The 23,472-nt window shown below is 38.2% G+C and overlaps 1 protein-coding gene across 5 annotated transcripts in view; it reads left to right on the plus strand.

The window, feature by feature from the left end:
• The window catches only part of DNM3 (dynamin 3), a 634,763-nt gene that overhangs the window by 228,415 nt on the left and 382,876 nt on the right, over window positions 1–23,472 (plus strand). For all 5 annotated transcript variants that reach the window (XM_068986589.1, XM_068986590.1, XM_068986588.1 and 2 more), the window contains exons 5-6: window positions 17,898–17,996; window positions 18,581–18,741. In XM_068986589.1, coding sequence (XP_068842690.1) covers window positions 17,898–17,996; window positions 18,581–18,741 — 260 coding nt within the window. The remainder of the gene's footprint in view (window positions 1–17,897; window positions 17,997–18,580; window positions 18,742–23,472) is intronic.

A 23,472-nucleotide genomic window follows, 5' to 3' on the forward strand; every position in this document is an offset into this window, starting at 1 on the left:
GCTCAACATTCAGAAAATTAAGATCATGGCGTCTGGTCCCATCACTTTATGGAAAATAGATGGGGAAACAATAGAAATAGTGTCAGACTTTATTTTTTTGGTCTCCAAAATCACTGCAGATGGTGACTGCAGCCATGAAATTAAAAGATGGTTACTCCTTGGAAGAAAAGCTATGACCAACCTAGAAAGTATATTCAAAAGCAGAGACATTACTTTACTGACTAAGGTCCGTCTAGTCAAGGCTATGGTTTTTCCAGTGGTCATGTATGGATGTGAGAGTTGGACTGTGAAGAAGGCTGAGCACCAAAGAATTGATGCTTTTGAACTGTGGTGTTGGAGAAGGCTCTTGAGTGTCCCTTGGACTGCAAGGAGATCCAACCAGTGCATTCTGAAGGAGATCAGCCCTGGAATTTCTTTGGAAAGAATGATGCTAAAGCTGAAATTCCAGTACTTTGGCCACCTCATGCGAAGAGTTGACTCATTGGAAAAGACTCTGATGCTGGGAGGGATTGGGGGCAGGAGGAGAAGGGGACGACCGAGGATGAGATGGCTGGATGGCATCATGGACTCGATGGACGTGAGTCTGAGTGAACTCCGGGAGATGGTGATGGACAGGGAGGCCTGGCATGCTGCGATTCATGGGGTCGCAAAGAGTCGGACATGACTGAGTGACTGAACTGAACTGATTACTAAGTATTTTATTTTCATTGCAATCGTGAATAGAATTGTTTCCTTAATTGCTCTTTCTATTTTCTCATTGTTAGTGTATAGGAATGCAAGGGATTTCTGTGTGTTGTTTTTATATCCTGCAACTTTACTATATTCACTGATTAGCTCTAGTAGTTTTCTGGTGGAGTCTTTAGAGTTTTCTATGTAGAAGATCATGTCATTTGCAAACAGTGAGAATTTTATGTCTTCTTTTCCAATCTGGATTCCTTTTATTTCTTTTTCTTCTTTGATTGCTGTGGCTAGAACTTCCAAAACTATGTTGAATAGCAGTGTTGAGAGTGGGCACCCTTATCTTATTCCTGATTTTAGGGAAAATGCTTTCAATTTTTCACCATTGAGGATAATGTTTGCTGTGGGTTTATCATATAAGGCTTTTATTATGTTGAGGTATGTTCCTTCTATTTCTGCTTTCTGGAGGGTTTTTATTATAAATGGATGTTGATTTTCATCAAAGGGTTTCTCTGCATCTATTGAGATAATCATATGGTTTTTATCTTTCAATTTGCTAATGTGGTGTATCACATTGCTTGATTTGCAAATATTGAAGAATCCTTACTGCCCTGGGTTAAAGCCCACTTGGTCATGATGTATGATCTTTTTATTTTTTATTTTTTTATTATTATTTTTTCTGATTGATACTGTCTTTATTTTTTGTATGATCTTTTTAATATGGTGTTGGATTCTGTTTGCTAGAATTTTGTTAAGGATTTTTACATTTATGTTCATCAGTGATATTGGCCTGTAGTTTTCTTTTTTGTGGCAACTTTTTCTGGCTTCGGTATTAAGGCAATGGTGGTCTCATAGAATGAGTTTGGAAATTTACCTTCCCCTGCAATTTTCTGGAAGAGTTTGAGTAGGATAGGTATTAGCTCTTCTCTAAATTTTTGGTAGAATTCAGCTGTGAAGCCATCTAGTCCTGGGCTTTTGTTTGCTGGCAGATTTCTGATTACAGTTTCAATTTATGTGTTTGTGATGGGTCTGTTAAGATTTTCTATTTCTTCCTGGTTCAGTTTTGGAAAGTTATACTTTTCTAAGAATTTGTCCATTTCTTCCAAGTTGTCCATTTTACTCGCGTATAGATGTGATAGTAGTCGCTTACGATCCTTTGTATTTCTGTGTTTTCTGTTGTGATTTCTCCATTTGCATTTCTAATTTTGTTTATTTAATTCTTATCCCTTTTTTTCTTGATGAGTCTGGCTAATGGTTTGCCTGTTTTATTTGTCTTCTCAAAGAACCAGCTTTTAGCTTTGTTGATTTTTGCTATGTTTACCTTTGTTTCTTTTTCATTTATTTCTGCTCTAATTTTTGCGATTTCTTTCCCTCTACTGACCCTGGGGTTCTTCATTTCTTCTTTTTCTAGTTGCTTTAGATGTCGAATTGGGTTATTTATTTGATTTTTCTCTTGTTTCTTGAGGCAAGCTTGTATTGCTCTGAACCTTCCCCATAGCACTGGTTTTACTCAATCCCATAGGTTTGGAGTTGTTGTGTTTTCACTTTCATTCGTATCTATGCATATTTTTATTTCTTTTTTGATTTCTCCTGTGATTTGTTGGTTATTCAGAAGTGTGTTGTTTAGCCTCCGTATATTTGTATTTTTAATAGTTTTTTTCCTGTTCAGTCACTCAGTCGTGTCTGACTCTTTGCAACCCCATGAATCGCAGCATGCCAGGCCTCCCTGTCCATCACCATCTCCCAGAGTTCACTCAAACCCACATCCATTGAGTCAGTGATGCCATCCAGCCATCTCATCCTCGGTCGTCCCCTTCTCCTCCTGCCCCCAATCCCTCCCAGCATCAGAGTCTTTTCCAATGAGTCAACTCTTCGCATGATGTTGCCAAAGTACTGGAGCTTCAGCTTTAGCGTCATTCCCTCCAAAGAACACCCAGGTCTGATGTCCTTCAGAATGGACTGGTTGGATCTCCTTGCAGTCCAAGGGACTCTCAAGAGTCTTCTCCAACAACACAGTTCAAAAGCATCAGTTCTTCGGTGCTCATTTTTCTTCACAGTCCAACTCTCACATCCATACATGACCACTGTAGCTAACATCTAATCCTACTGCATCGTGATCAGAAAAGATGCTTGGAATGATTTCAATTTTTTAGAAATTTACCAAGGCTAAATATATGGCCCAGCATGTGATCTGTCCTGGAAAATGTTCCGTGTCCACTTGAGGAAAAGGTGAAATTCATTGTTTTGAGGTGAAATTTCCTATAGATATCAATTAGGCCTAACTGGTCCATTGTATCATTTAAAGTTTGTGTTTTCTTGCTAATTTTCTGTTTAGTTGATCTATCCATAGCTGTGTGCTGGAGTCCAGCTCCAGCAGCCAGACATTCAACCTGAAGAGATGAAAGGTGTCGGCGAGAGAAATGAGGCAGCCTCTCAGTTTTCTTGGACTGCCTCTTTATTTCAAGTTTAAGATTCTCTTTTATACTTTTACAAAAACATTAGGCCAGAGGTTTGACATTTTCAGTTCCCCCTCTCCCAGATTTATTATCTCCATAAATCATTGTTGCTCTTCAAACAGAGTTCCTGCTTCAGTGATTCTCTGGGAATCAGTCTTATCATCTATTATCTACCTCTTGTAATGTGTCCTATAGTTAACTTGTGATTACATTGTAACTCATGCTACATTCCTCAGTTTACTACTTATCTTTCTAAATCCTGTTTGCCCCTAACATCCTGAGGTCACTATCTCTTAAAAAGGCTTCTAGCTATAGTGTCTCTAAAAATTCCTAACTTCTATAAGCTACAGTAAAATATGCTAACTTTACAACATTCCTTAAATCTTTAACTTCTAACTATTTTAATTATTTCTAAGCCCTAAATTCAGTAAACTTCTTTGCCATAAACATTCTCCTCACAAATAGGCTTCAGATAGTAATCCCTCCCATTGCCTCAAGCTATGGCCTATGTGTTCATCCTGGAACACTCTTTTGTAAAAGTCCTTGAACAAATATCAATGATTAACTTTATGAATTATTCTCTGAGCACAGCTGCAGAAGGCTTTGTGCATTCTCATGCTACTCTCAAGAACAATAAGCACCTTAATATTCCTTTTCAGTCAACTCAGCCGAGGAGAGAAAAAGACAAGTCAGAATTACAAGGCCTAACTCCTTCATCCCAGGACTGTGCCTGCAGAATAAGGAGAGGGGTCTGGGGCCGTGCCTCTGTTTTGTCAGTAATGCCTAACATGGCTCCCGACAGGTGTGAGTAGGGTATTAAAGTCTCCCACTATTACTATGTTATTGTTAATTTCCCCTTTCATACTTGTTAGTATTTGCCTTACATATCACAGTGCTCCTATGTTGGGTGCATATATATTTATAATTGTTATATCTTCTTCTTGGATTGATCCTTTGATTATTATGTAGTATCTTTCTTTGTCTCTTTTCATGGCCTTTATTTCAAAGTCTATTTTATCTGATATGAGTATTGCTACTCCTGCTTTCTTTTGGTTTCTATTTGCGTGGAATATCTTTTTCCAGCCCTTCACTTTCAGTCTGTATGTGTCCCTTGTTTCAAGGTGGGTCCTTTGTAGACAACATATATAGGGGTCTTGTTTTTTTACCCATTCAGCCTGTTTCTTTGGTTTCCAGATAAAAGTTATGTTTATAGTATACTACAGTCTATTAAATGTGCAGCAGCATGTGCAAAAAATGTGTATACCTTAATTTAAAAATTCTTTATTGATTTATCATACTAAATGAGGTAAGTTAGGCAAAGACAAGTACCATACGATATCACTTATAAGCAGAATCTAAAAAAAGTATACAAATGATATCATTTACAAAACAAACAGACTCACAGACTTCGTTTTCATAAGTTTGCTTTTAAAGGGGAAAGGTTGGGGAGGATAAATTAGGAGTTTGGGATTAACATCTTGTCTGCTAAAAAATAGTCACAACCTCTTTGAGAGTTGTTTTATTCAGTGGGAATTTTTAGGACTTCAAGCCCAGGAGACAGCATCTCAAGTGACCCTGAGAGAACTGCTCCAGGTTGGCAAGGGGAGGAGCCAGGTTACATAGAAGTTTAGCAACAAAGAGCAGGTAGTCTGAATATCAAAAATTATTGCTAATTAAAGAAAACCAGTTATCCCAAGTTAAGGAATTTACCACTTTTCTCTGTTGGGGGTGTTTTCTATGTATTTTTTCCTTTATGTGTGTTGGGTTTCCCTTGTGGCTCAGCTGGTGAAGAAACTGCCTGTAATGCAGGAGACCTGGGTTTGATCCCAGGGTTGGGAAGATCCCCTGGAGAAGGGAAAGGCTACCCACTCCAGTTTTCTGGCCTGGAGAATTCCAGGGAGTGTATAGTCCATGGTGTTGCAAAGAGTCGGACACGACTGAACAACTTTCACTTTTTGTAGGGAAAGATACAAGAGTCTGGGCTCACTGAAATCATCCCTTTCATGTGCACTTCAGCTATCCTGGGGCCAGGATCCTGTGTTTTTCACATCCTGAGCTCACTAGAGGGAGTGACTGCAGCCTGATGGCTGTCAGGTCATGCAGGTATTCTTCTTCCTGAGTGCCCTTAGGGCTCAGGAATTCACATTTGGAGGGCTGGAATCACAGACAACTGTGACATACTTGTTTATTCATATGGCAGGAAATACTTCATTTCTCATATATACACTGCTATATAAAAATAGATCACTAATAAGGACCTACTGTATAGCACTGGAGAAGGCAATGGCACCCCACTCCAGTACTCTTTCCTGGAAAACCCCACATATGGAGGAGCCTGGTGGGCTGCAGTCCAGGGGGTTGCTGGGAGTCAGACATGACTGAGCGACTTCATTTTCACTTTTCACTTTCATGCATTGGAGAAGGAAATGGCAACCCATTCCAGTGTTCTTGCCTGGAGAATCCCAGGGACAGAAGAGCCTGTTGGGCTGCCGTCTATGGGTCGCACAGAGTTGGACATGACTGAAGCAACTTAGCAGCAGCAGCAGTATAGCACAAGTAACTCTACTCAATATTCCATAATAACCTATATGGGAAAAGAATCTGCAGGAGAATAGATACATGTATCATAACTGATTCACTTTGCTGTATACCTGAAAATCACACAACATTGTAAATCAACTATAAGATAAAAATTAAATTTAAAAATGCTTCGTTGCTAAGAGTGCCAGCCGTCATCTGATGATGCAGGGTTGCCACATATCTTCAATTTGTGAAAAGGTGCAGCATCTGCAAAGTGCAATAAAGCAAAGCACAGTAAAATGAGGTGTGCCTGTATTTCCATGTTTTCTTTTATGACTTTAAACATTTTATGCATGTTTTTAATAGTTATTTTAACATTATCTGTGAATCCCAAGTTTTTAAGAGAGACACTGATGACTGATTACTACCTTCCCCAGCCCCTACATTGTGGTCACATTTTTCCTTCTTTGTGTATATGGTGATTTTTGTTTGAATCCTGGATGTTTTGAACTTTGTTGAGTTCTGAGTTTTATTTTTTATTGTATTACTTTTAAATTTAATTTAAAATTATTAATCAATTTTGGCTGTGCTGGGTCTTCGTTACTGTGCATAGGCTTTCTCCAGTTGTGGTCCATGAATTTCTCATTGCATTGGCCCCTCCTTTCATGGAGCACAGGCTTTAGAATGTGTGGGCTTTGGTGGCCATGGCACATGGGCTTAGTAGCCTTGTGGCAAGTGGGATCCTCTCAGATAAAGGATTAAACCCAAGTCCCTTCCACTGGCAGGCAGATGGGACCACGGGACCACCAGGGAAGTCCCTACTTTTCATGTATTATTTTTGGACCATAGTTGACTGTGGATAACTGAAATCATAGAAAGTGTAACTGCAAATAGGAGGGAGACTACAGCATGTGGATTCATTTTCTTTTGTTTTCTTCTTGGCTTAGTATGTTTTGGAATACAGATTTTCAGTGAAACAACCACTCTTATCTAGGTATTACAAATTATTCTTTGGAATAATTCTCCTTTCTCTCCTTTATCTTCTTTCTCCCTTTGCTGTCTCTCTCCTCTCCCTTTCTTTCATGAATATTAAATCTTTCAAGTACTTTGCTAGATTCTGAGGATAAATAGGTGAGCAAATAGAGTGTCTACTGCTATAGCAGCAGTAATTTTTATGTTTTCTGTTCTTTAGTTAATATTTTACCTAGTACAACATGCAGTAGTATTACCAGATGACTTTGGAAATGAAGACTGTGTTATTTAGAATTGTTGGAAGTAACAAGAAAATAATGTTAATGGAAAACTTATAGGAAAAAAAGATGAAACTGTTCCTATTCATCACTGATTGCTTTCAGAAGTAAAATATTCCATAATCCCTTGCCAAACAGAAAGAAGAGCATTTACTTCAACTCCCACCCTGAATACCACCAAAGCCCAAAACAAACAAACAAAAAAAATGTGTTAACTGAAGGACATCTAGTTTTCTAAGTCTGTTTTTAATTTAGCTGTATACATGTTTACACTAACTCTTCATTGATTTTGTGTTTCAGTGCTGTTGTTTCAGTGTACATAGTGTCCCAGATTACTTTTCTGGCAACTGCTAATGTGGTTCATGGCTTGGTTTTGTCCCATTTCTTAATTAGATGAAACAACACACTACTTATAATTTAGTTGCATATATAAATGGAAGAAATGGTAATGTTGTTATAGGAAAATCACTGTGTTGACAAACCTAGGTAACAGAATGGTATTCTATTTCTTTTTTGGAATTTGTATTCCAATCCTTGTCTAAATCTACAAATAAATATACTTTTTACTCATTTCTTCATTTGGTAGATAAACATTTATTGACTTCCCACTCTGTGTTTGGCACCTATAAGAATTGCTTATGAATATGTATGAAATATGTAGATTAGACATTTTCCTTATTCTTGAAGAGATCATCACTTAGAGGGTGAGACAGGCAAATAAGCAGATTCCTAAGGCAGTGGCACCCCACTTCAGTACTCTTGCCTGGAAAATCCCATGGATGGAGGAGCCTGGTGGGCTGCAGTCTATGGGGTCACTGAAAGTTGGACACGACTCAGTGACTTCACTTTCACTTTTCACTTTCATGCATCGGAGAAGGAAATGTCAACCCAATCCAGTGTTCTTGCCTGGAGAATCCCAGGGATGGCAAAGCCTGGTGGGTTGCCGTCTATGGGGTTGCACAGAGTCAGACACAACTGAAGAGACTTAGCAGCAGCAACAGCAGCAGCAGCATATAAGAACTATGATTTCAGTGTACACAGAGAGTTTTGAGGGCACAGAGAAAAAGTTCCAAACTTACATTTATGGGAGCCTGATTAAGAACCTGCAGGAGAGGCCTGTATAGTATTTTGAAGGATGAATAGTAAATAACCAAAAAAAGAAGAAAAGGGAAGGATACTTGGAGCTGAGAGGGATAGCATTGTGAAGGTGAAGAGGCAAGAATTAATTACTTGTCGTCTATATATCTTTGATGAGGTTTCTGTTTAGGTCTTTCACCCATTTTTAAATCAGGTTGTTTCTTTCTTCCCCTGCCGAAAGCACAAGGACATTTTTTTTTTTTTTTCTCAGATATTCACTGTGAGAACCTGGTTGAGCTCCTGGAGGCAAAACTCAAAAAATTATGGGTACCCTCTATGACTGGGTCCCCCTGGAGTTTTTAACTATTAAGACTGCCCACACTGAACTTTCAGCAGTTTATCAATTACAGTTTAGGTTTTACTGCCTGGGTCCTTGGTTCCTACAGAATTATCTGCTTATGGCTTTCTGCTGCAGTAAGCTGTGATTCTCTGTATTCACCTATCTGTCTCTCCACGTATGGGGGGTGGGCAGTGGTTTGCTCTGTGGCCTCACTACTCTGATGAATCTAAGAAGGGTTGTTAACTTTTCACTTGTTAGGACACAGTGGAAACTTCCAGGCTCCTTATGTGGTGGACCAGAAATCAGAAGTCCTATTAAGTAATTTTGAAATCATAGGTTTGTTATTTCCTTATTTTATTGATGATTTAGAGTGAACATGTAATGTATTCTCCTCTATGAAGTCGTTTGAGAGTTAAAGGGGATGCTATTAATAATTATCCCAGACATCAGATATAAACTGTGATATGTGATTATCCTTTTGATGTGTTTACACCTGATGAGAAAACTAATGTCTCAGAACTGGTAAGGGACAGGAGTGGGACTTGGATTTTAACAATCTAATACTTGACTTTAGATCTGTAATACATAAGAATCAGAGTATTGAAGTGCCTTTTATGTCTTTTCTAGGTCTTTGTCAGGGCTCATAAGTACCCATCATTGTGGCTATTCTTTACTGAAGAGAAACAGAATTGAAATACAGTATCATACATTATTTATTAGGTCTTAATTTATTATTTTTATTTTAGTTGGAGGGCAAGAATTTTATTAAATTACTTTTTACCTTATATGTTACTCTATGTAATTTCTTCTGAATCTGGAAGTTGTTCTCCTTCCCAGAATTCTGTACTTGAAAGAGACAGCGAGATAAACCTTTGATTCTGTAGAAAAGTAGACACAGATGATGTAAACAACTTGCCAGATTACACAGCTAATCACTTGTAAAATCTAGCTAAGAATTGAGAAGCTGAAAATAGTGTGATTAAAAATGGAGTAAGGTTGTCTGGCTTCCATACCCTACAGCCCGCAAGCCTTTGGACAAATTTATTTTTCTTTTCCAAGTCTCAGTTTCCTCATCTGTGTAATTGAGAAATAATAATATCTATTTCATAGAGTTGTTTCAACTCTATGTCTGCCACACTATGTCTTTATATTCCTAGGGAAGTGCTTTTAAAACACTTTAAATGTTGCCTTTGAGTCTCTTCTGGCAATATCTTTTTGAGATCAGTATAGGTCTTGAGTCTGCCAGCAGGAGTTCATTGATTATTTAAATTGCCTACTTGTATAAGTAAACGTGAAAAAGGAAATAATTTTATCACCCATTTCTGGGACATCACTAAGCCTAGACTTTTCTGCCTTTTTGGAATTAGAGAGTAGTGAGGAAAATACTTAAAAATTTTTAACCCTTATTTTTCATCAATGCTATAAATTTACATCACTTTAGAAAAATCAGTCTGTTTTCCTAACTCTGGATTACTGATTTCCAGAGGTTACCACTTTCCACCCTTTTAACTTTCTTTGATATTTACCTCCATATTTAAGGAGGTAAAACATAACACAGCTTTATGTCTTACATCTCTCACTCATATGCACATATACTTTCACATATATATATATACACTTACCTCTCCAATTCTACTGATATATAATATTTTGCTAAATGAATATTTATGATTCTGGAAATAGTGTCCACAGCTGAACCATGTGTTGAATTATGATTAAATTTCCTTTCTTGGGTGATACTGCTGTCTTTGAGGTGGATAGTTGTTTCTTCTTTGTTTGAACAGTATCACCAGTGCGTTTCCAGCTTTTCCCACCAAAGTCTAAATCTCTAATACCTTCAAAAGCATTAAGCTTTAAGTATTCTATCACTTTCATTTTTGTTTTAATTGGTTGGGAAAGTTATCTTTGTATCTTTGTTTTTGTCGTGGTCTGGGTGCAGGTTGGAAAAGAATTTCCAGATATGAGACAGAATGAGAGGGAAATAAAGTTTATTAGAATGGGAGACGCTGTTAGAACAGTGAGCCAGCTCAAGGGAGAACCAATGTTTAACAGGGGTCCTTAGTCCACTTTTATACCCAGGGTACAAGTAGTGGGATAGGGGTCTTGCAGGTCATTTCCTGATTGGATGAGGCGTGTATACCAGGTGGGGGAAGAGTAGGGCAAATACCTTCTCCCTATGTAGGAAGGAGGGGAGACAGGTTATACTATTCCATTGGTAGTTACAACATGGGGGAAGGAAGGACGATAAGGGTCTGGTTTTTCCGTTCCTGCATTCCAAGATCCTCCTTGGTTTTATCTGCTCTTTTGTCCTTGGGTCACCACAGTTATCTTATTCTAATCAATATTGACTGCTCTCCTGGCCTTAAACCATCTTAAAATTTACACCATCCTGAAAATTTCCTTCTTTTTCTGGTTAGATTGGATTCCCTGCTTCTGGATTTCCTTCTGGATTTCTACTTCCTTGCTAGTTTGTTCCCATGTTTGGTGGAACACATCTTTTTAGTAGTCTGCACCACAGCACTCCCCCCCCCCTCCACCCAAAAAAAGAGAAAATGAGGTAAAATATTTTGAGATTTTGTGTGTGTGAAAATAACCTTTTCTATTGTCACATTTATTGATAGTTTAGAATTCTAGGCTAGAAATTAATCTTTCTCTTAGAATGTTGGAAATATTGCTCTGCTGGTTTTTATTTTCCAGTTTGCTGCTGGGACGACTGATGCTGTGATGATTCTCAAAACTCTTTATAGCTTTCTTTTTAACTTCTGTGGGAGTTTTTAGGATATTTTATTTGTTTTCTGTTTTATGAAATCTTTTACTGATATTCCATATTGTGTGTATGTGTGTTTGTATATGTTTTTCATATTTTGTTGGGTACTTGGTGAGTTCATTCAATCCCTAAATTCATCTTTCTTTTATATGACATTTTATGAATAGTATGTCCCCACATCCCTGACTCTTTCTGTTTGATAGTCTCTCTCTTATTGGAATGCCAGTTATTCAGATATTGGATCTTTTGGTTCATTTGTCTAGTTTAAAAAAAGTTTTTCCTTTACTATTATCAACTTCTTTTTGTTTTCTGGAGGTATTCCTAATTTTGTACTCCAGCATTATTATTTTCTGCTCTCATAATTTTTATTTTTGAAAATTCTTTTTGTTTGCTTGATAATTTCCTTTTATGACATTCTGTTTTTATTCCATGAATGCAATGACTTCTCCTTTCTCTCTGAGGATGTTAATATAAATAATAGTTTTCTTCTGTATTTTGAATTATCTTTGTTTTCTTCAAATTTAGGGTTTTTTTTTTGATCAAGGTGGCATGTGGGATATTATTTCCCCAACCAGAATTGAACCTACACCCCTGACATTGGAAGTGCAGAATCTTTTTTTTTAAATTAATTTATTTTTTATTGAAGGATAATTGCTTTACAGAATTTTGCTGTTTTCATGTCAAACCTCAACATGAATCAGCCATAGGTATACATATATACCCTCCCTGTTGAAGCTCCCTCCCATCTCCCTGCCCATTCCACACCTCTAGGTTGATACAGAGCCCCTATTTGAGTTTCCTGAGCCATAGAGAAAATTCCTGTTGGCTATCTATTTTACATATGGCAATGTAAGTTTTCATATTACTCTTTCCATACATCTCACCCTCTCATCCCCTCTCCCCATGTCCATAAGTCTGTTCTCTATGTCTGTTTCTCCATTTCTGCCCTGTAAGTAAATTCTTCAGTACCATTTTTCTAGATTCCATATATATGTGTTAGAATATGGTATTTCTCTTTCTCTTTCTGACTCACATCCCTCTGTATAATAGGTTCTAGGTTCCTCTACCTCATTAGAACTAACTCAAATGCATTCCTTTTTATGGCCGAGTAATATTCCATTGCGTGTATGCACTACAACTTCTTTATCCATTCATTTGTCGATGGACATCTAGGTTGCATCCATGTTCTAGCTATTGTAAATAGTATTGCAGTGAACTGTGGGATACATGTGTCTTTTTCAATTTTGGTTTCCTCAGGGTATATGTCTAGGAGTGGGATTGCTGGGTCATGTGGTGGTTTTATTCCTAGTGTTTTAAGGAATCTCCATACCATCTTCCATAGTGGCTCTATCAATTTACATTCCCACCGACAGTGCAAGAGTGTTCCTTTTCTCTACACCCTTTCCAGCATTTATTGTTTGTAGACTTTTTGATGAGGGCCATTCTGACCGGTGTGAGGTGATATCTCATTGCAGTTTTGATTTGCATTTCTCTAATAATGAGCGATGTTGAGCATATTTTCATGTGTTTGTTAGCCATCTGTATGTCTTCTTTGAGGAAATGTCTGTTAAGGTCTTTTTCCCAATTTTTGATTGGGTTGTTTGTTTTTCTGCTATTGGGCTCTGTGAGCTGCTTGTATATTTTGGAAATTAATCCTTTGTCAGTTGTTTCATTTGCTATTATTTTCTCCCATTCTGAGGGTTGTCTTTTTACCTTGCTTATAGTTTCCTTTGCTGTGCAAAAGCTTTTAAGTTTAATCAGGTCCCACTTGTTTACTTTTGTTTTTATTTCCATTACTGTAGGAGGTTGGTCATAGAGGATCTTGTTTTGGTTTATGTCATGGAGTGTTTTGCCTATGTTTTCCCCTAAGAGTTTTATAGTTTCTGGTCTTACATCTAGGTCTTTAATCCATTTTGAGTTTATCTTTGTGTATGGTGTTAGGAAGTGTTCCAATTTCATTCTTTTACATGTAGCAGTCCAGTTTTCCCAGCACCATTTATAGAAGAGGCTATCTTTGCCCCATTGTATATTCTTGCCTCCTTTGTCAAAAATAAGGTACCCATAGGTGCATTGGTTTATTTCTAGGCTTTCTATCTTGTTCCATTGGTCTATATTTCTGTTTTTGTACCAGATCTCCTTGCAGCTTTGTAGTATAACCTGAAGTCAGGAAGATTGATTCCTCCAGCTCCATTCTTTTTACTCAACACTGCTTTGGCTATTCAGGGTCTTTTGTGTTTCCATATGAATTGTGGAAGTGCAGAATCTTAACTACTAGACCTCCAGGGAAGTCCCTCAAGTTCAGTTGTATAATGTTTACTGCTTTTAGTTTCGTATTAGAGCATCTCCTTGGCTGACCATTTATATTTAAATGTGAAATATTATTGGTTGGTGTTCCGTGTGTGTTTATTTGAATTATGGAATGATAGACTTCACAACAATAGTCCAATGTTTTATTGGACTATTTTAACTATTGTTCCTTTGAATGTCAATATGTATTTTTTTCTGTTGGAATGGTTAGTATTCCCAGACCATTGTTCCAATCTCTTGCCTGGGGGTTAAAGTCTTTATTCAAGTCAGATTAAGGAACTGGAATGGGGAGGGGTGGTCCTCCCACTTTCTGTATAGAATTTTGCTTAATTATTCTCTTTTAATACTCAGTTCAGTCGCTCAGTCGTGTCCGACTCTTTGTGACACAATGAATCGCAGCACACCAGGCCTCCCTGTCCATCACCAACTACCGGAGTTCACTCAGACTCATGTCCATCGAGTCAGTGATGCCATCCAGCCATCTCATCCTCGGTCGTCCTCTTCTCCTCCTGCCCCCAATCCCTCCCAGCATCAGAGTCTTTTCCAATGAGTCAACTCTTCAAATGAGATGGCCAAAGTACTGGAGTTTCAGCTTTAGCAGCATTCCTTCCAAAGAAATCCCTTCAGAATGGGCCGATCTCCTTCAGAATGGATTGGTTGGATCTCCTTGCAGTCCAAGAGACTCTCAAGAGTCTTCTCCAACACCACAGTTCAAAAGCATCAATTCTTCGGTGCCCAGCCTTCTTCACAGTCCAACTCTCACATCCATACATGACCACAGGAAAAACCATAGCCTTGACTAGACGGACCTTAGTCGGCAAAGTAATGTCTCTGCTTTTGAATATACTACCTAGGTTGGTCATAACTTTCCTTCCAACGAGTAAGCGTCTTTTAATTTCATGGCTGCAGTCACCATCTGCAGTGATTTTGGAGACCAAAAAATAAAGTCTGACACTGTTTCCACTGTTTCCCCATCTATTTGCCATGAAGTGATGGGCCCGGATGCCATGATCTTCATTTTCTGAATGTTGAGCTTTAAGCCAACTTTTTCACTCTCTACTTTCACTTTCATCAAGAGGCTTTTTAGTTCCTCTTCACTTTCTGCCATAAGGGTGGTGTCATCTGCATATCTGAGGTTATTAATATTTCTCCTGGCAATCTTGATTCCAGCTTGTGTTTTTTCCAGTCCAGCATTTCTCATGATGTACTCTGCATATAAGTTAAATAAGCAGGGTGACAATATACAGCCTTGACGTACTCCTTTTCCTATTTGAAACCAGTCTGTTGTTCCATGTCCAGTTATAACTGTTGCTTCCTGACCTGCATACAGATTTCTCAGGAGGCAGTTCAGGTGGTTTGGTATTCCATCTCTTTCAGAATTTTCCACAGTTGATTGTGATCCACACAGTCAAAGGCTTTGGCATAGTCAAGAAAGCAGAAATAGATGTTTTTCTGGAACTCTCTTGCTTTTTCCATGATCCAGCAGATGTTGGCAATTTGATCTCTGGTTCCTCTGCCTTTTCTAAAACCAGCTTGAACATCAGAAAGTTCATGGGTCATGTATTGCTGAAGCCTGGCTTGGAGAATTTTGAGCATTACTTTACTAGCATGTGAGATGAGTGCAATTGTGCGGTAGTTTGAGCATTCTTTGGCATTGCCTTTCTTTGGGATTGGAATGAAAACTGACCTTTTCCAGTCCTGTGGCCACTGCTGAGATTTCCAAATTTGCTGGCATATTGAGTGCAGCACTTTCACAGTATCATCTTTCAGGATTTGAAGTAGCTCAACTGGAATTCCATCACCTCCACTAGCTTTGTTCTTAGTGATGCTTAGAGGCCCACTTGGCTTCACATTCCAGGATGTCTAGCTCTAGATGAATGATCACACCATTGTGATTATCTGGGTTGTGAAGATCTTTTTTGTACAGTTCTTCTGTGTATTCTTGCCACCTCTTTTTAATACCTTCTGCTTCTGTTAGGTCCATTCCGTTTCTGTCCTTTATCGAGCCCATCTTTGCATGAAATGTTCCCTTGGTGTCTCTAATTTTCTTGAAGAGATCTCTAGTCTTTCCCATTCTGTTTTCCTCTATTTCTTTGCATTGATCGCTGAAGAAGGCTTTCTTATCTCTCCTTGCTATTCTTTGGAACTCTGCATTCATATGCTTATATCTTTCCTTTTCTCCTTTGCTTTTCAGTTCTCTTCTTTTCACAGCTATTTGTAAGGCCTCCCCAGACAGCTATTTTGCTTTTTTGCATTTCTTTTCCATGGGGATGGTCTTGATCCCTGTCTCCTGTACAATGTCATGAACCTCATTCCATAGTTCATCAGGCACTCTATCTATCAGATCTAGTCCCTTAAATCTATTTCTCACTTCCACTGTATAATCATAAGGGATTTGATTTAGGTCATACCTGAATGGTCTAATGGTTTTCCCTACTTTCTTCAATTTAAGTCTGAATTTGGCAATAAGGAGTTCATGATCTGAGCCACAGTCAGCTCCTGGTCTTGTTTTTGTTGACTGTATAGATCTCCATCTTTGGCTACAAAGAATGTAGTCAGTCTGATTTCGGTGTTGACCATCTGGTGATGTCCACGTGTAGAGTCTTCTCTTGTGTTGTTGGAAGAGGGTGTTTGCCATGATCTATATCCCTCCAAACCGGGCCAGGGCCCATGAGTTCAGTTTTTTCTGTGTTCTTTCCAGAGAGTGAACCTGCACTGTCCTGCCAGGATAGACCAGGGTGGCACCTAGCTATGTTATCCATGGAAATCTAACTGCTTCCATCCAGTGTTTCTATTTTCAGCTTCAGCTGCCACCACCATTCTCCACAGTTTTCAGAGCTATTGCCCCCCCCAGGTCTTGACTCTTACGGAAAGGCTGTAATGTAGATTATTCAGCTTCTGGGCATCTCATGTTGTTGAGTTTCTTGGATGAAGTTTTCCTCTTTTCTGATCTGTTAGGTTAGTTCACAGTCATCCTGCTAAGTTTCCAGTTTCAAAAATTATCTGTATTTCTCTTTCATTTTCTTTTTCCTTCTTGGTTTAAGACCTCTACATTTAAAAAAATTATTTTACTGTGATAAGGAGTATATTGGTTAAAAGCATGGATTCTAGAACCAGACTGCCCAGATCCATTTCTTATATGACCTTGGGACTAGTGACTTAATCTCTCTCTGCCTTAGTTTCCACATCTTAAAAAATGAGTAGTTGGAGTACTTGATAGGATTAAATGATTTAAGACATGTAAAGCATTTAAAACGATAAATGTTTTAGAAAGTATTAAACATTATTATTTGAGAGTGAACCTGTAAGTCACTCAGTTGTGTCCGACTCTTTGCAACCCCATGGACTATACAGTCCATGGAATTCTCTAGGCCAGAATACTGGAGTTGGTAGCCTTTCCTTTCTCCAGGAGATCTTCCCAACCCAGGGATCAAACTCAGGTCTCCCACATTGCAGGCAGATTCTTACCAGCTGAATCACAAGGGAAGCCCAAAAATACTGGAGTGGGTACCTATCCTTTCTCCGGGGGATCTTCCCAACCCAGGAATTGAACTGGGGTCTCCTGCATTACAAGAGGATTCTTTACCAACTGAGCTATCAGGGAAGCCATTGAGAATGGTTTCAGGCAGAGAATAAAAACTTGTATTCAGTTAACCATGTTTATTTGCAAAGCCAAGAAATACACTTAAAAAGATGAATCAGGCAAATATTGTTCATTTTATCTAATGATGGGAGCAAAGAACAAACACAGTATATCTGATATGCTATATAAAATGTTTAGGTTTTTGCATTATTTTATTACTGAAAGGAACCTTTGATTCATGATTTCCAACTGTTTATTTTATTGAAGAGGAAAACTGAGACTCAGAGAGTTAAGTGACTTAAGACTAGAATCCATGACTCAGAATTCCTATTTCAGTCTTCTTTCCATTAAGTCATATTTCCTTTTCTAAGCAACAATGAATATGTGAGACTTTTGAGTTTATTTTTCGTAGTGATGGTATCCTGTACCTAATTTTCTTCTCTTTGTAGTTTGATCTCAAGTGCTCAGACCTGGATCAATAATAAGCTTTGGTTTCTGACATACCCACATCACTGGTCCATGTGTAACCTATTTTTTGTTTTTAATAATGCAATGCATAAAATGAAAGCATCCATACCGTGTGAAATCCCTGAGGGGATAACTTAAATATATAATTTCCATGTACATGTAGTATAAAAATAAACTCATACATTTATAAGTGTTTTGGTGAAACAGCTATTTGTTTTTTCTCTCCGGGATCAAGAGTTATCTTATGGATGGGTCGTTTTGCAGCTTTCTGTCTCATCCTGTTGACATTTACCAGACGGGATAGTTGTGGATTAGAAAACAAAATAAGATGGAGAGGAACAGGGAAAGAACCAGAAATATGAGTGCTTTGCAATTAACATTGAGACACATATGTCTCTGAAACTTGGTGGTGTCTGCAAATTGTGTAATGTGGGTTCTGTTTGTGGTGCAGGTCTGAGAACTATTGGAGTCATCACCAAACTGGATCTCATGGATGAAGGAACAGATGCCAGGGATGTTCTAGAGAATAAGCTGCTGCCACTTCGCAGGGGTAATGTACTGTGTCCTATACAGGACTTTCTTTGATGGTGTGGCAGGGAAACAACTGGGAAACCAGTGGAAGGCTGAATTTTTATGCCTCCATGTTGCAAAGAATGGATTTAAGCTTAATTAAACATGTTATGGAATGACATGGTGTTCCCAAATAATGCAGTAAAATTGATCCAAAGAAAGAACTATTCCTTCAAACAATAGGAATAAAACAGGAAAAGGAAGGGGTTTGAAGGAAGGGTGTAATTATTCATCATAGTCTGCATAAATGTTTTCTGTTTAAGTCTGAATTATTTACTTGCTGCTGTCTGACAAAGCTGCTTAGAGATTTACTCTATTTAAATGCACAGATCTTTTAAGGACAAAAGGATGTTATTTTGTTAATGCTAAAAAATCAACATTAGCCAAATTGTCCAGCCTTCATTAAATACTGATCTCTCAAATTGAGTTTTGTGAGGGGATCTATTCTTCAGACTCTTGAAATAATTTTGTTTTTCTTATTTGGCCTCTTCAAGAGCTTTAAAATTTCCCCAGAAGAAGAAACCAAAAGTATCCCCAACTCCATAGGTGTGTGTTTTGTTTTAGGTTACGTAGGGGTGGTAAACAGGAGCCAGAAGGACATAGATGGGAAGAAGGACATAAAGGCTGCCATGTTGGCAGAAAGGAAATTTTTTCTCTCACACCCGGCTTACAGACATATTGCTGATCGGATGGGGACCCCACACCTTCAGAAGGTCCTTAATCAGGTAAAAATGGTTTTTCAAACAACAAGAACAATTATAAAATATGTGAATGGCTATTGGAATCCATATTTCTTATGTTTATACTTTTTTCTGAACTATTTAGCATAACAGTATTAATAGAAAAGTTAAAAGATGAATATGAATACTTAGACCCCTGCCATTAGTAATTCTAAATGACAAGATTTCACCTTAATATTATTGAAAGAATAGTGTACTAAGCAGAAATACGTATTTATTTAGAAACAGTGAACAGGGGAACACATTTTAGCACATGTTTGTTCATAATATATAATTGTTTTAAGGAGTTAAACTTGTATCTCTCTGAAAAGTTGGTCTCTTGTCATCTGTTTTTCTTTTTTTTTGAAATGTCAATCTGTGATGATTAAGTTAAAATTTCTTTATGATTTTGTTTAGGATTGGTTTGATCCTTAATTTCCAATCTTAAAAACACATAAGCAATCACTGATCTTCATTCATCTAAGAAACTTTTTCAGATAACCCCTTTCCCCATAACAGATAGAATTAGGCCCTTTGCCTCCCCTCACTTCATGCATGTATACATTTCTTCCATAAAAATTTAAAGTACTTTTTTTTTTGATATATTTTCCAGTCCCTAGTAGAATTGTGTCATTGTCATTGAGCATAGAGCCTCCACCCCAAGTTTTGATTACATTAACTCAGATGGTGAGCAACTTTTCTCACAAAAACTTTTATTTATGCTTAAACTTTTATTTATGAACTTAAATAAGTCAAGTAGTTAACAATTGTTCTGATTGTTCCCTCCTAGAAGGTGTCAGTAGAGGCTAACACAACAGTAGGCTACTAGTAACGTTATATCTGAACCATTTAGGCAGCAATTGAAGCAGTTTTAGAAAATAAAAAACAGTAGTATACTTGTATTTTAAATGATGTAACACAGACTAATATAAAATTTGTATTTTTAAATTAAGGGTAGATGAATAATTTGGAAGCCATAAAGCAATAATATAGTTGTCATATAAAAATTATTAACTTGTTTTGGAGAAGGAACTTTGGTTTGTCATGCAAGAATCATGATATTCTATCAATGTATTTAGCTCTGATAAAACTATTTTTTGATTTCTGCTTTCATACTTGTATTGGGCTAAGAAAAATGCAAACAAACTAAAAAAAACTTAGAGAAAAGTCAATAAAATAATTAGAAATAATAAAGTTAGAAATATGAATACTGGAAAAGTAGAACAGGTATGATTGACCATTTGGTTATTACACGTGACCCATAAATTATGGCATAACTGATTCTGGTTGACTGAAAATCGAATAAATATTGTACTAAAGATCTTTCATTTGCTGTATAATCAGTTTCTCTGTTGCTTCAAGGATCTTCACACTGTGTTTGAAATTAGGATAATTTTTTTTTTTTTGCCATGCCATATGGCATGTGGAATTGAACCCTTGCATTGAAAGCACACAATTTTAACCACTGGACTGCCAGGGAAGTCTCCTGAAATTAGGATAATTGTATTGCTCATCTTATGTGTACCAACACGTCTGACCCCGAGGGACCCTTACTGTAGCAAAAACTGAAAGAGAACAGGACATTTTTGAGGAATTGAGAAGAATATCATTATGGCTGGTGGTCAGAGAGTAAGTTGTAAGAGTTGAATGTGGAGATGAAGGCAGTGGCTGAATCTTATAGTGTTTGTAGGCAATGTTAAAGATTTTGGCTGTTATCCTAAGAGCCCTGGGGAGTCAGTTGTTTAAGGAATCTGAGAAGGGAAATAACAGTCACATCTGTGGGTTAAGATGATTATGGTGGTTGCAAATAGGAAGATCAAGAGTAGATATGGGGGGAAAAAAAAAGAAATGAGAACACCTCTCACTTATGAGTCAAATGAGAAATGATGATACCCTGGTCTTGGTTAGGGCCAGTAGAGATGGAAAAGAAATCGGATTTGGGGCATGTTTGGGATAATTGAGAGCTAGGCAGTGGATTAGCTCTGGTAAGTGATGGAGAGGGAAAGTCAAGGGTAACTCCCAAGTTCCAGGTTATTATGAAATCACCAAGATGGAGAAACTTCTGAAGGTAATATTAGGTACTTGATTTCAGTCATGTTGAGGTTGACACTTCCAAGAAGAGAAGTTAGGCAAGTCAGTCAAGTGGTTACTATTACTCTTAGATTTGGGGTTTGTTCTTGGGCATTGCTACTGGGGATGCAGTCTTCTCCATGCTTTTATTTTCTACTTCAAAACCATAGTGGCAATACATGCCAGGGGAATAACATGATAAGTCTGTTGGAGGAGTGTGGACTTTCCTCAGTTCTGTCTCATCCCAACAAAAATTTGAAGTGACAGACCAGCATTACAGCCCTTGGACACACCCTGTCACAGCTCTCAGACAGACCGTGTCACAGCTCTCAGACAGATTGGTGTTACAGCTCCGTGTTACAGCTCAGTTTCATTTAGAAAATAAAGGAAAATACATCCTTGAGGCGTGAGGGCATGCCGACCCAAAAGACGCAAAGAGAAGAGGGGAGATGCCCCTGCCCTTTGGCTCCTCTTTTCATGTGGTTTTTTTCTCTTCCCCCCGGGCTTGCCCTATGTATACTGGGCTAGCCAGGAGCGCTGTTTGTTCTACCTGAGGTCCTCACTGTGGTCCTCAGACCTTCCTTTGTTCTATTTTCTCAGACTTTTCCCTTCCTTGTCTTTTAGCCACTGCCATTCTGGACTCCTTTTTCTATTCTAACAAGTCATAACTATGGACAAGGTTATAGGATAGGTATGAACTATTGACAATTAAATAACTTGATTTATTGAATAGATATATCCAGATAACCTTGAATATACAGATAACCTTGAATCTACCTGCAATGTGGGAGACCTGGATTCGATCCCTGGGTTGGGAAGATCCCCTGGAGAAGGGCATGGCAACACACTCCAGTATTCTTGCCTGGAGAATCCCCATGGACAGAGCTATTGTCCATAGTGTTGCAAAGAATTGGAAAGAACTGAGTGACTAAGCACACACACGGGTAAGCTCGGAAAAACATAAATGATTTAAAATGGTTCTTCAGTTGGTTTTGGTGTACTTATCTTATTCCCCTTACTTTAAATTTAAAATACACAGAAGAACTATACAAAAAAGATCTTCAAGACCCAGATAATCACGATGGTGTGATCACTCACCTAGAGCCAGACATCCTGGAATGTGAAGTCAGGTAGGCCTTATTAAGCATCACACAAACAAAGCTAATGGAGATGATGGAATTCCAGTTGAGCTACTTCAAATCCTGAAAGATGATTCTGTGAAAGTGCTGCACTCAATATGCCAGCAAATTTGGAAAACTCAGCAGTGGCCACAGGACTGGAAAAGGTCAGTTTTCATTCCAATCCCAAAGAAAGGCAATGCCAAAGAATGCTCAAACTACTGCACAATTGCACTCATCTCACATGCTAGTAAAGTAATGCTCAAAATTCTCCAAGCCAGGCTTCAATAGTACATGAACCATGAACTTCCAGATGTTCAAGCTGGTTTAAGAAAAGGCAGAGGAACCAGAGATCAAATTGCCAACATCTGCTAGATCATTGAAAAAAGCAAGAGAGATCTAGAAAAACATCTACTTCTGCTTTATTGACTATGCCAAAGCCTTGACTATGTGGATCACAACAAACTGTGGAAAATTCTGAAAGAGATGGGAATACCAGACCACCTGACTTGCCTCCTGAGAAATCTGTATGCAGGTCAGGAAGAAACCGATAGAGCTAGACATGGAACAACAGACTGGTTCCAGATCGGGAAAGGAGTACGTCAAGGCTGTATATTGTCACCCTGCTTATTTAACTTATGTGCACAGTACACCATGAGAAACACTGAACTGGATGAAGCACAAGCTGGAATCAAGATTGCTAGGAGAAATATCAATAACCTCAGATATGCAGGTGACACCACATTTATGGCAGAAAGTGAAGAAGAACTAAAGAGCCTCTTGATGAAAGTGAAAGAGGAGAGTGAAAAAGTTGGCTTAAAGCTCAACATTCAGAAAACTAAGACCATGTATTTGGTTCTATCACTTCATGGCAAATAGATGGGAAAACAGTGGATACAGTGGCTGAGTTTATTTTTTTAGTCTCCAAAATCACTGCAGATGGTGACTGCAGCCATGAAATTAAAAGACACTAACTCCTTGGAAGGAAAGTTATGACCAACCTAGACAGCATATTCAAAAGCAGAGACATTACTTTGCCGACTAAGGTCCGTCTAGTCAAGGCTATGGTTTTTCCAATAGTCATGTATGGATGTGAGTTGGACTATGAAGAAAGCTGAGCACCAAGAATTGATGCTTTTGAACTGTGGTGTTGGAGAAGACTCTTGAGAGTCCCTTGGACAAGGAGATGAAACCAGTCAATCGTAAAGGAAATCAATCCTGAACACTCATTGGGAGGACTGTTGAAGCCGAAAGTCTAATACTTTGGCCACCTGGTGCAAAGAACTGACTCATTTGGAAAGACCCTGATGCTGGGAAAGATTGAAGGCAGGAGAAGAAGGGCATGACAGAGGATGAGATGGTTGGATGGCATCACCAACTCAATGGACATGAATTTTGGATAAATTCTAGGAGTTGGTGATGGACAGGGAGGCCTGGCATTCTGCGGTCCATGGGGTCACAAAGAATTGGACACGACTGAGTGACTAAATTGACTCACTGACTTTAAATTTATTATTCTTTTTCCTAGATTTCTATAACATTTACATTT

Source organism: Capricornis sumatraensis, chromosome 14, assembly GCF_032405125.1.
Source record: "Capricornis sumatraensis isolate serow.1 chromosome 14, serow.2, whole genome shotgun sequence".
Lineage (NCBI taxonomy): Eukaryota > Metazoa > Chordata > Mammalia > Artiodactyla > Bovidae > Capricornis > Capricornis sumatraensis.